The sequence below is a fragment of the Mixophyes fleayi genome, chromosome 6 (genome assembly GCF_038048845.1).
Source record: "Mixophyes fleayi isolate aMixFle1 chromosome 6, aMixFle1.hap1, whole genome shotgun sequence".
NCBI lineage: Eukaryota > Metazoa > Chordata > Amphibia > Anura > Limnodynastidae > Mixophyes > Mixophyes fleayi.
The window spans coordinates 163,637,978-163,651,577 of NC_134407.1; the positions used below are offsets into that span (position 1 = coordinate 163,637,978).

Sequence of the window (13,600 nt, forward strand, 5' to 3'; positions counted from 1 at the left end):
GAATAGAGCCTTCATTCCACACAAAAGAAAACACATACATTTTCAGTTTTCATTGAATATTTATGGCATCCATATATTTATACATAGAGCTATATTCTACAAGTGTAGCATTGAATGTACAAAATGACAATTACCCAGAATCACTGCGAAGAGAGACGCTTTGAGAGGTTATGAACATTTCACAAATATTAACCATGCTCAAAGACAAATTTGTTTAAAAGAAAAAAAAAAAACATAAAACAAACATAAAAACAAATGGATGTTTTTCCACTCCAGTCAATTATTTCCCCCACTTTTTCTTTATTTTCCCCCCAACAACATAGAGACAATATTGCTAAATTTATCATGCAAAAACCAGATGCCCGCATGCTTCCCCAAACATCTTGCACGCATCATCATCATTGCCAAATTGGTTCCTCTTCTTAAGGGCTCATTCACACTCTGCACTTTACCTGTGATTCCATGGATTCCATGAAAAGTCTTTGAACATGCAGGTACGGATAGGCATCAATAATCCCCATAATCAGTGAATGAAACCGGCAACGCTCATTCCCATAGAAACACGACATGTTGTATCTTCAGAATGTGCATTTTGATTTACAGGAGAAGCACTAAGGTTTACCTACAATGGTTATACTGATCAACAATCACTACGGCTGCCTGCATTTTCAAAAAGTATTTCATGAATTGATTTGCATGACACAGCATAAAGCTGCAACATGTGAATCAGCCCGACAAAGTAAATGTAGTTGATTTTTTTGTGCTCTGTTTTCCATGGGCGGCATGTGGCTTACAGACACAACCAGAGTGGAAATTATGTTGTTGCATCAATAATGGCCTATAGGTGGCCCCTCTGAGCCTTCACCTGCCGCCCCCAGCTCCTTCATGCTATATTGTCAGATGTGCTTGTTATCGCTTGTAAGACTTGTTGAAAAATGCCTGTTCTGATATGGTATTACAGATAAGTGTCACTTTCTTTGTTTAAATGAATTGTTTTAACATATTACCTAGATATAGGGTAACGTGTGGCCCTATTGAAGGTTAGAGGGACTGCCATGCAGCCCCTGTAGTGTATCAAGTTGCCTATCAAAGAGTTACACAATGACATAATTTGATAACAGGCTGAATAAGTACCAAAGTACAGACTCCAAACAAGTTAAAAGCTCTCATTATGGAAAACAACCCAACATATTTTAAGAGTAATAACCTAGGAATAAAGTAAGCTTTCTCCTGCCACGGTTCTCTTATTGTACAATCAATGCAACAAAATTGCAGAAGCCAGCATTTTACTTGACAGGAGACCCCAGGTAACTAGTTACTTGTAGGCAGAAGGAAGGGATCAGTGGTTAAATGAACAAACCACACAAGTGTCACGTCCTTGTAACTCTCCTTTACCTCCATGTCACTTGGTACATGGCACCATAATTTCATTGTAAGATCAAATAGGGACCATTGATATGCTAAACAAAAAATACTTCCAAATAAGAAAATCAAACACATTTTACCTCTATTGAGGGCTACAATAAAGTAAAATGGCTGCTTCTTGAAATTGGTAAAGTAATTGTGGCTATAAAATTATTTTAGTCAATACACCACTATATACATCCTAGGGCACTTTACTTAAATGTTCTTATAAGTGCACCCATCACCTGCACACAGTGGAGGCAGCAATTTTGTGGGTTGGAGCAATACGGCTATTGTTTCAGCACACAAAATGAATGACTCCAGGTTAGGTAGGAGATAGGTCACCTTAAACAGCTAATGTTCCAAAAGGCTTTTAATATAATGTCAATTATATTAAATATAACACAATTTGTGAATATATATTAGCTAACCAGATCATTGCTGTAAAGTACATTACTTGTAGTTTGGAGGATATGAAGGCCATTTATCATAAGCAAACACGGTCCAGCACAGTGCAAAAACTTTTGGTCATTTGTCATGTTAGTGAGCATTCTTGCAGCATACAGATAGGGCAAGCATATCCCATACTGCTTCAAACTAGTCACAAGATAAAGCACATTTATGCACATTGTAGGTGCAAGAGCGCAAACAAAGTGTTTTCCTGAAATTCACCTCTCATTCCACCTTCCACAAACTGTCTAAAATCTAGTTCTTGTCACTGCTGTCACACTGACCTCCATATTCCACAGCTTCCCGTATGAAAGTAAAATAAGTGAAATCTTAGAATTTTGCTTTAAAGTGGATATGTTGCCTACACTCAGTGGAGGCAGCCTCTTGTGTGGTGCAAACCTATATTATATATATATATATATATATATATATATATATATATATATATATATATATACATACATATACACTCACACACTATTCATTAGAAATGCCACGGTGACAGAATTAGGTTTTCCTGCACTCTCATGGGTTTTTGCAGAGTCCATAAAATGAGCCCCCTGAACTGCGTGTAGGCAACAAGAAGACTTTAGAGGTATGATCTGGTAACACAACAGATTCAATAACACATGTGACAGAACTATCTATAGGAGAAACACTGTGAAATGTACACAAGATTTAATACAGTTGCACAAAATGTATTTATCATAAATCAGTTTTGAAGCAAATACTGCAATATTTACCATTAAGAATTGTGAGTCAAGTTATGGAGACGTCCAGAAAACTCTAGGGAATTATGGAGACCAATCTGAAAAAAAACTGTTGCAATAGACTTAAGGTACAACTGTCCCCACACTCTATCGCTATACAAGGGCATTGCAAATGGTCTGAATTAGAAGTTATAATGAACTTGTACAATTTACACCCAGCCTGCACATTTGTATATAAAAAAAGTGTAGAACTTTTGTCTTTCCTATATTTTGTCTAGTATATTGAATATATCTGTATTAATTACTATAAGTGGGAACTGGGATACAGTTTAGTTGGTTTATGTGAAATCAAATATCGGTCAAAGAATTAATTAAGCAGTGCCCCAAATGACCAAAAATGGGATAATAATTGTTTGGCTCTACCAATCAGTAACATTTATTCTCTGTAGTTATAGCTGAACAAATCATAAAGGATGATAAAATTGTATAAAGGGCCACCAAACCTAAAATACAAGGGGGGCATATTCAATTAGCTTTGCGGTCCGCGATTACCTATGACTGCATAAGTCCCATTATCGCAACACCGCTGATCTCTGTGCGTCCCCTATAGGGTTGCGAAGGGAAATGCCACAAATTGTCTTGCATCAAAGAGCTATTCATAATGATATATTATCATCATCATAGTTCATTCATCTAAGTACTGTGTTTGCATACCTCCCAACTGTCCCAATCTAGTCCTAATTTTAGGGGACTGTCCCACTAAGTGATACCCCATCAATGTTGTGCGTACCAGCGGCAGGTGCGGGCAGCACTAAAGGAATATTTTTAGGGAAGGGGAAGGGTATTCTGTGGGGATCGGCACGCTCTTAAACTGGATTTTCAGTCCTTTGTATTATTTCACTGAAAAACTCAATGTACTAAATGTCTCTTGCTATTGTAAATTCCACAAGGGGGTTATAAGTTATAACTTAAGGAATGCAGTGTGAGAGCATAAACTATCTATCCCACTGTTGCGTTTTCATGCATGAAGGAATATTACAAATGGAAACATTTATAAGAAGATTCCACATAGAACTAAATCGGTGTAAATGTGTTTTAAAGGGAAATTTGCTGGAATTTTTAAGCCTGAACAGACCTAGCCAACTTTAACTAAAATAAAACCAAGCTGTCCAACCAAAGTCATTAACATTGCTAAGACCCACAATTCACAAGCGCTAATGACTGTAAGACACCAATGCACAAATATAATTAGAAATAATTATACTGCATGTCTAATGCGACTGACTTTGCCTGGAAAAATGAATTTAAAAGTCAAAATATGTCCTAAATATATTATGACATAATCCTCATACAATAACATTTTAAATAAATATCTTTAAGATCTAAATAAGGAACATCCAAAAAATAAATATATATTTCAATAATGCAATGCTCTTTTTCATGTATATTCTTTATAATTAAATAGAATTCCTTTGGAAAAGTGCTTCTTAATAACAGCCCCTCAGTGCTGTTTTTTATTAATGATGCAGGACTTGGGGTAGTACTTGCTATTTAAAGCACATAAACAAAAAAGCACAATAGATACTTTCAGTGCAAGAGGTGTCTGTGACTTATTGTCCGCCTTTAGCTGTAATAAATAATGGGCAGGTATTGTAAACCTGTACGAACCTAAAAACCCTAACTTTGTTATATATCGGGATCTGATCTCTAATATTTAATGTATGAAAGTTTTTAACCCAAAAGACAGAAGTACCCTGTTCAAACAACCCCTCTCTCACCATACAAGGAAATATTTAAAATTGTACATATATATTTATATTAGGTATTTATTTTATATATAATATGTATATATGTGTTTGTTCGCAATACAATAAAAAACGTAAGATAGTTTCACTGAATGGAAAGAGTTTGTTTGCAATTCTGAAGAGTGACTTTATAGCTTGTTTATTAATGTTATATAAACTCAACCTCCTGTTTGTACAAAAATGGACTGTTTACAAAAACAAAAACCTAAACCTAGTGTGTGAATAGACAGAAGCAAAAAAATAATGTGATTTGCTCTCCAGGCCTCTCCCCTGTCCATAGAACACACTTTCTTAGACACACAATTCACCAATACACACACGCACACACTTCACATTATCTAGTGTCAATTTCTGTGCTTATAATATACAATGTTACACGGGAATATCCTATAATTACAGCCCTAACAACCCTCATGGAATGTTTATAACAATACCATAGGGTGGTCTCGACTCCAGAGTTCCTGCAGCTATTTGGACAATGAAATTCTTGGGTATCCCTTATATTATGCCCTGGAGTCTACCTCCTTTCTGCTCCTTCCCATGGCCAGTCAAAGGACAGATATTGCTAGAGAATGATAACAGTGTAGGTGTCACCAATCTTGGCATCTCGCACTCTCTATGAGTGATCATTCAACACCACACTCCTGGTGACACGGAAGCCGACCATTTCCTTTCCGTCTGTGCTTTGTATGATTAACCCCCGGAGTGGTTAAGAGACTAGACCTGCTTTTCAGATTACACATCTGGGCTACTCTGAAAAAATACAATCTGCTTTCTTGGGGTGGGGGTCTTTGCTTATTGCTGGCAACGCAACACAAAAAAGATCATCCTGACATCTCTAGACTTCCACAGAAACTACAGGAACAACAAATAAATAAAGCATAGAAATAAAAAATAACAAAGCAACATACAATGCTCAGAACCCCACGATAGTGTCCTGTAAAGTCTTGTCTTTCGGAGATTCATATCTACATCATTTGGAAAGATGAACAGCTGCAGGTGTGGTAACAGTCAGGCCTGGGCAGGTGGGAGGCACCATGGAATGCATCGACTGTTGTACATCATGTCTCTCACGCTTCTCTCAGCGTTTTCAGCCCTTTGCCGTATCATTTTCTCAAAGCTGATAAAACGCAGAGGGGAAAATAGGTGAGGGGTCTTTCAGCCAGAAGAAGTTGGCCAGTTTAGAGTCCACACTTCAAAGAGCATGAAGGAGAATACAGATGAGTAGAGCACAGTAGAATAAAAAGTTGCAAAGTAGATCATTTAGAAGGAAATAGAGGAGTTCCTTGTACCAAAGGAAGTTAGTACAGGAATAGAGGTTCGAGAAGGTGCATTTTTATCCGATCCTGGGTTAGTTTCATTCACACTACCAGCCTCTTTAGATGGTCTAGCTGCCTGGAAAGAAGAGTGAGAAGTAGACTGAGGAAATTAGGATAGTGAAATTATTCCCAACACATATACACGAGTACTAGAAAGCAATGAGGGGATTTATTTAAATGGTGAGCTCTGGTGGGTAAGAGGAATAAGGAGGAGAGAATTCACTATAAACAGAGAGATGGGCAGAAACAGGAGTAAAAGGGGAAGGACATAATTTGGGGAAAGAGCTTTAGGATTTTAGATATGTTTATGAGAAGCCAGGGGAAGAGAGAAAGAATTATGCTAGAAAGAAATAGAAGATATGTGCAGTAAAGAAGAATAGAGTGCAAAGCCAATTTACTAATAGCCAATAAAACATGAATTCCAACTTCAATATTGGTTTTTTGTTTCATCTATCACCTGATTGATTAAGCCAACAGTGAGCAAAAATAAGAACCAAAATACAAATATAAACCAGGACTTAAGGTAGGGCAGATGTAGATGACATGTAGACTAGATAACAGAAAGATGTAGGAGTAACAGAGCTACAAGAGCAGAGGTAGGAAGCTATGAGATGATAAAAATGATACACAGGAGTAGATAAAAGTACCTGGAAAGAGAGATGGAAGACAAGTGGTGCTGGGAAGACAGAGGTACATTACATGGGATTGGACACATGGTTAGAGAAGAAGGGAAGATGGGGAGCAGGGAAGGCAGATGTACATTACATGGGTTTGGACACATGGTTAGAGAAGAAGGGAAGATGGGGAGCAGGGAAGGCAGAGGTACATTACATGGGTTTGGACACATGGTTAGAGAAGAAGGGAAGATGGGGAGCAGGGAAGGCAGAGGTACATTACATGGGTTTGGACACATGGTTAGAGAAGAAGGGAAGATGGGGAGCAGGGAAGGCAGAGGTACATTACATGGGTTTGGACACATGGTTAGAGAAGAAGGGAAGATGGGGAGCAGGGAAGGCAGAGGTACATTACATGGGTTTGGACTCATGGTTAGAGAAGAAGGGAAGATGGAGAGCGGGTAAGGCAGAGGTACATTACATGGGATTGGACACATGGTTAGAGAAGAAGGTAAGATGGAGAGCGGGTAAGGCAGAGGTACATTACATGGGTTTGGAAGACACTGTTGGAGAAGAAGGGATGATGGGGAGCAGGGAAGGCAGAGGTACATTACATGGGTTTGGACTCATGGTTAGAGAAGAAGGTAAGATGGGGAGCGGGTAAGGCAGAGGTACATTACATGGGTTTGGACTCATGGTTAGAGAAGAAGGGAAGATCGGGAGCAGGGAAGGCAGAGGTACATTACATGGGTTTGGACACATGGTTAGAGAAGAAGGTAAGATGGAGAGCGGGTAAGGCAGAGGTACATTACATGGGATTGGACACATGGTTAGAGAAGAAGGTAAGATGGAGAGCGGGTAAGGCAGAGGTACATTACATGGGTTTGGAAGACACTGTTGGAGAAGAAGGGATGATAGGGAGCAGGGAAGGTTGAGGTGGAAGTAAGAGTAGCTGAGAAAGCGCTGGATAGTTAAGAGAGGCATGGAAAGCAGAAGTAGAATATAGTGTAGCTGGACAGGCAGTACAGGGGAAAAAAGAAATGCTTAGAATAACAGAGGTAGAGAAGGAAGTATGAATTAATACCTGAGAGATGCATTTAGAAATCACAACCATAAATCAGAGTGGATGATGTGAATAAAGTAGATGAAAATATGTGAGGATTAATAATATTAAATCCACTAGTTTCACTAAACAAGGAGAATTCACACAAAGATAAATATAGCACTCACTGAGTAAACACTTCAGAATGGTAACAAAGCAAACCAAATGGAGCAGTAAGAATCTTAGCAATGTGGGAAGAAGGATCACTGGAAAAATAAAATGCTGCATGCAGTCTCTCAGCAAAGATATGAGAACAAAGTAAATGATTTGAGATACAAGTCATTGACAATTTTAATACTTCAAAACATTAGCAAATTAATAAAGAAAACAGATGAACAGTTAGTCATAGATATTTATTTAAACAGGCATAAAAGAGAGTGATATATAAAGAACAGATGCAAAGAAAAATGCCAAATAACAGTAGCATAGATAGAAAAATTAGCCACAGAAGAAGTGGGGTTAAGGGGCAGATTCAATTCAGAGTGAGGTGCCGCCCAATATCACCTCAATGTTCAGATGCGCATATTGCCGGCTATTACGATAAGAAATTTCCACTCATTTTGCTGTACACCTCTATGGGACGCAAGGAAAAATGAGCAGGAATTTCTGTAAAAACTCCGACCTGATGTGTCTCTGTGGACTGTTTTGGAGAAACATTGTGTCACCTCTCGCCAAATTGAATCTGCCCCTTAAGTGCACCTTTGCCTAGAAACAGTGGAGGTATCCATTTTGTGGGCTGAACCAGTATTTAGGAGGATACAGCTTATCCGTTTACTAGGACATGAAACAAGCGGGACCCAGACCTCAGAAATTTTGTGGATCTTTGTGCCTTAGACCACAGTGATGTCACCATTTACTAGCCAACTATAAAAACGGTTCAGCTCACAAAATGGATGCTTTGACTGTGTGTAGGAGATGGGTAAGCCTTAAGAATAATCACATACAGACATCAGCAGTTTTGTCCAGGTATCAGTTAGTAAATCTAGTATTGCTCCTTAACAGCTTGAATATTGAGTCTCTTAGCAAACGACAAGACACATATGAGTATATCGGTCTCAGCTAGCATATCAAATGCCAGGTTAGGGGGTGAGGTGGTAATAGTGGAGAGGATGGAGTTACAGTTTACAGTCTAACTGCAGATGTAAGGGTCTTTATAAAGCACTCCTATCCCCACTAATAGCTGGCAGCACATGCCATTGCACTTATCTGAGAATGATCCTGGTGACAAGGTGTTAAACACACAGACTGATGCAAGATTAGGATGAGAAATGAGAGGGGAGCCAGTGTGTGCTAACCTTGTGTTCACATCTTCTCTACAGATAAACTACCTGCTGGTGGCCCTGGATCCTCATGTACTCCATTCTTTGTTTGGAGTGCTTGTTGCTCTTGTCTCCGCTGCTCTGCTGAACGCTCTTTAGCCGCGAGCCTACTGGGTTTACCATCTTCATGGGAGGAATTGACATGCCCCCACTCTGCAAATAAAAAGGGGAGATGTCAGCCCAGGGAGGATCCTCTCTTAGTATCTTGTACGGTATTTGATCTTTCTGCACTAAGATTATCAATATTCAATTATTCCTGTTCTGTAATCATGGTCCTGCAGAATGAATTAGATATATCAATCACAACACAAAAAAATAATCATAAGACACTAGATATGCTTATCGCACAACCTCTACATACCACAGAGGCAGCCATTTTGTAGCCTGAAAGAATATTCATGAGAATGTAGTCGGTCAATTCACTATTAAATAGTGACACCACTACTGAGGGATGAGGCACAAAATAAAATAGTATGTTCATCGATGTGCCACGTTGCAGTAATGTCACCTATTACTATTTAACTATCAAAATGGCTACCTCCACTGTATGTAGGTGTACCAATATACTCTTTTACTCATATATAGGAAAGTATAGTAAGTAGATGTTGATTATATTTAATTACATATTCCATGAACATATAATACATCAGAACATTTTAAGAATTCCCAGACAACGAAGCTCATTTACAGAAATCCCCCCCCCCCCCCCCCCCAATACAATTAATTTGGTGTAGATGCAGACAACTCTATGCACTTCCCATAAACATAGGTGAATGGAGACACAAAATGTAAGTTGCTATTCGTGGTCTGCAATTTTGGAGCTTCATAAATGAGCCTTAAATGATTAATTGAGTATTTTAGTTACTGAGCTTTTTGATTAGACTTAGTTGTACACAGAAAAGCCTGTGTCTGAAAAGAAGCATGAGGCCGTTGCTATAAACCTACCACATTATTCATAACACGCAGACAAGGTCAGAGAGAAAATAAAGAATAACAGGGAAGAGTTTCTGACATTTGCAGGCACCACATAGGAGCGATAGAAACAGGGGCTGGCTGGACTGGGGGCTATCTGCATTTTGTTTCCTTTAAAATGTTCCTAACAGGCCGCTGAGCCGAGTCTTGCCCCCCCCCCACTGCAGTTACTATATACCAGCCAGGCCCTGGATAGAAATGATATAGTGAGGAGGGGGGAAAGGGACAGAGAATAATGTTTGCCCCCCTCACTCTAAGAAAACAAAAACATTTCCCTCCCAAGGACAGAACTTATTTACCTCAGAGGAGAAGCCAAAGTCTAAGTTTGACTCTTAAAACATATCACATATGAAGAACGTACAACAATAAAAGCTTTGCACCATTATAATATTATACATACACTGCCGTTTTAAGTATTAAAAGCGGATTTAGGAAATTAGATGAAAGCTGTACTGTGGGAATAAATGAAGTGATCATGAAACCTTGTGTGTCTAAGGGGAAGTCAGCAGTGACTTCTGAGGCCAAGACACCAAAATAAAGGATAACATCAAGTTGTGTTGTATTTCAATACAAAGTGTATATCACAATAGGAACACAACAAATTAGTAACTCTAAAACATCAACCTACTATGCATACATTCACTCTGAAGAATTACCAATTACTCTTCTGCAAATAACTTTGCTGTTGAGGTGTACTTGTTGCCCACACACAGTGGAGGTAGCCATTTTGAGGACTGAATCAAAGTTCCACTGGTTCCTAGTGAACTGATGCATTACATTTTCCTGAATAACGATGGTCTAGCTCACAAATGGCTGCTTACACTGTTTTTAAGTGACATTTGCACTTAAATCCTTTTGGTAACACTAATTTACCCTGGTTCATCCTTTTTATCCTCTATAAGTTATTTAACCAATGGTCTCTATAGAAATACAAACACAATTGGTATAGAGCAACTACTATAAACTATATAATTCTGTATAAAAAAATAAATTAATCCTTCCAATTTATAAAAAAGGGCAGAAGTCTGAACATCAGTTTTAATATTTCACTATTATGTTCTCTATTACAATCATAATCAAGTAGATCCTATGGCCAACTGGTGCCAATATAAGAAGAATTAGTATGAGCCAATGAAACCTCTAAGAAGAGGTTTCATTGGCCCATACTAATTCTCCAGCCAGCAACAGTGACACATGCAAGCTGTAAGGATGACATTCCACCACACTAAATGTTTACTAATTTGCACATTAGATTCCAAAAATCGAATTACTCTTATTTAAAAATGATAGATTTTATTGGTTGAATGTATAAGGCTTATTAGAGTGGTGCCAGAAAGTTAGGACGGCTTTGCATCATTGATGGAACTATAAATTCTGGTTTCTACCAGAAAACTCTAAAGGAGATTGTTAAGGTATCCTTCCATGGCCTGAAGCTCAACAGAAGGTGGGTCCTGCAGCAAGACAATGACACACAAGTCAATCTACAAAAAAATTGTGGAAGCAAAAGAAGCAAAAAAAAGTCCAACATCTATGAGTTGAAGCAGTTCTGTAAGGGGACATGGGCCAATATTTCTCCAAGACCATGTGCAGGACTGATCAACAATTACCGTAAACATATGAAGTAATTGTTTCTTAAAGTGGTCATAAGTTACAGTTAGCAGAAGTTCAAACAGTTTTTCTGACAAAGAAATGTAATATCGGATCATTTCGATCAATAAATTAATGAAAATAATAACCTATTGTGTATTATTTGATTTATTGGGGTGTCTATCTATTTTTATGACTTAGATAAAGCTCTTAACACAATTAAGGTCACGTTTATGCAGAAATTCAGAAAATGTTAAAGATTTCACAATCTTTCTAGCACCCCTATAGATAACTTGTTTGGAATCATTCAGGTATATTTAAATGGTATTAAAGTTTAGGTTTAAGTTGCACTACATAAAACTTCACATACAAAGCAGAGCGTGTATGTGAAAGTAGAAAAAATATCTACATTTTTACTGCAGCTTAGAATATCAGGATAGGTTCAACATGTCCAGAGACTTGAAAGATGAAGAAACTAAAGTGACACCTTAGGGATCTGAGGCTTTGGTAGCAAAGGTGGCTTAGTTCTGGGTGGGAGGGTGCTCCAGATGACTGGGAGACACTTTACGGTAGAACTAGTCCTGTTCAGATTATGTAAATAAGGTAGATCTTGTTCCGATTGCTTTGAATCCATCCCAATATCATGAGCATGAAGGTGATTTGCATGTGGTAAGTCAGATGACTGGACACCAATTTCACTTATGGTGAGCTCAAGTTCACGAATGCTTTCCTCTAGGCTATCCAACCGCTTATATGTGCTCTTGCAAATGTCCATGCTCTTCCAAGTCACATGAATGCTGTCTTCAGTTAGACTGTCTTGAAGTACATCTGGTGAACTGCTTCCTACATTAGCAGCAGAACTGATCACCTTCTGAACATCAATGACTCTTAGTTTGGAAGTTGTGCCTGACTGAATGGCATGTGACACCTCTTTGTGTTGTCCAGAAATATCTAGACTCTTGGCTTTCTGGGATTTTGGATCCTTTATCTGTAGATGCCTTGGTTTTGGCACTGGAATACTTGGCTGTGATAGCCTTGCATACTCCTCAATTTTGTCCAATTCTACCTGACCATCATAGCTTAGAGACAATGGTCTCTGCTCAACATATTCTCCCAACTTCTCAGTGTTAAGACGAGAGCTTGCCTGTCCATCCTTAACTTCTCCAAGCCCTTCAGATGCCACCAATTGTTTGTATGCATGAGGATGCATTTCTCTTTTATCAAACACAATAAGAACAGGTATGTTTTCAGATGGGACAACTGGGTGCTCTGTCAATATTTCATTGGACCTTCCTCCCAAATACCTTGCTCGCATTTCACACACATCTCCACTTTCTTCTAACTTGTTCTTCTCTGTAATCAATGATGTAATGTTGTTATTTGGTATCATAAAGCCTCCCACTGTATTCGATATATTTTCCATATTTGCAACCTGGATACTGTGTCTTACAGAGCTGTGCTTAGCTTCTATATATCCTGCTCCGGGCTGCTCAGATTGGCTTAAATCTTCAAGAGTAATCTCCTTTTCATCAATTATAGCTGGGTATGTCCATTCAATCACTGGGGAGTCATAGGTGGCAGGAGTTTTTAATTTAGAACAACTAACTTCACATGTAAACTCATCATCTTTGCCTGGGGGTGAGGGAGGATTGGATGTCCACTCTGTCAAGATAATCTTAGGCAGTGAGAATTTCCTACTGCCTCCAGAAGGGTCATACAATTCCTAGGAAGGGTAAAGAAAGTTGGGTTAAGATGAAATAATTAAAATATCCAACAATTAATTCACAGTAGTAGCTTAGAGCTACATTAGACTTACCATTTACATATAGATGCTTGCTCTAAAGAATATGACGTTAAGTAAAAGATTGTTGCCAATGGCAAATTATTTTGGATATGCGGACAGACAAAAGGGTGAAATCTTATGGTGGTGAAGACATCTTAATGGCTAACCCATGTTTAAAGATCACTGTATTCACAATTTTTTTTTAATGGAAATAGTTGTTTTGAGCTTTATTCTAAATCTATAAGAACTTGTATTTGCCTATATTCTCCTAACAACCCATCACTTGTTTTATGTAGTAGTGCTGTTTTTGTGTTTCCTATAGTTTTAGCAGGTGTATTTTTGGTGTGTGTGTGTGTGTGTGTGTGTGTGTGTGAAGGGTTGGTATGGTGTAGAGGGGTAAAGTTTGGGGGTCTGCTATAAGGCAAGCTAGGCCATGTTAATTACGTTTGTTGTCTGTAAATGCACAAGTCAGTGCAATTTAACTAAGTTGTGGGGTCTGCTATTTCTCCATAGGACAAATCAATACAAGTTAATA

General features: G+C 38.4%; 1 protein-coding gene and 1 long non-coding RNA gene across 14 annotated transcripts in view; one reads left to right on the forward strand and one right to left on the reverse strand.

Moving 5' to 3' along the window:
• Nucleotides 1-3,853: 3,853 nt before the first annotated feature.
• The window catches only part of SRCIN1 (SRC kinase signaling inhibitor 1), a 258,626-nt gene continuing 248,879 nt past the window's right edge, over nucleotides 3,854-13,600 (reverse strand). For 5 of the 13 annotated variants that reach the window (XM_075177031.1, XM_075177030.1, XM_075177032.1 and 2 more), the window contains 3 exons: nucleotides 11,770-13,005; nucleotides 8,733-8,876; nucleotides 3,854-5,764 (listed from right to left, as the gene is read on the reverse strand). In XM_075177031.1, coding sequence (XP_075033132.1) covers nucleotides 5,633-5,764; nucleotides 8,733-8,876; nucleotides 11,770-13,005 — 1,512 coding nt within the window. In that variant the 3' untranslated portion in view covers nucleotides 3,854-5,632. Of the gene's footprint in view, nucleotides 5,765-7,532; nucleotides 7,638-8,699; nucleotides 8,877-11,691; nucleotides 13,006-13,600 lie in introns of those variants that run through there. The other 8 variants (XM_075177039.1, XM_075177041.1, XM_075177040.1 and 5 more) reach the window with 6 other exon arrangements.
• On the forward strand, nucleotides 6,971-7,350 carry LOC142094662 (uncharacterized). The gene is made up of 3 exons (XR_012677692.1): nucleotides 6,971-7,039; nucleotides 7,106-7,144; nucleotides 7,228-7,350. It is a non-coding gene; the product is annotated as an uncharacterized LOC142094662 (long non-coding RNA).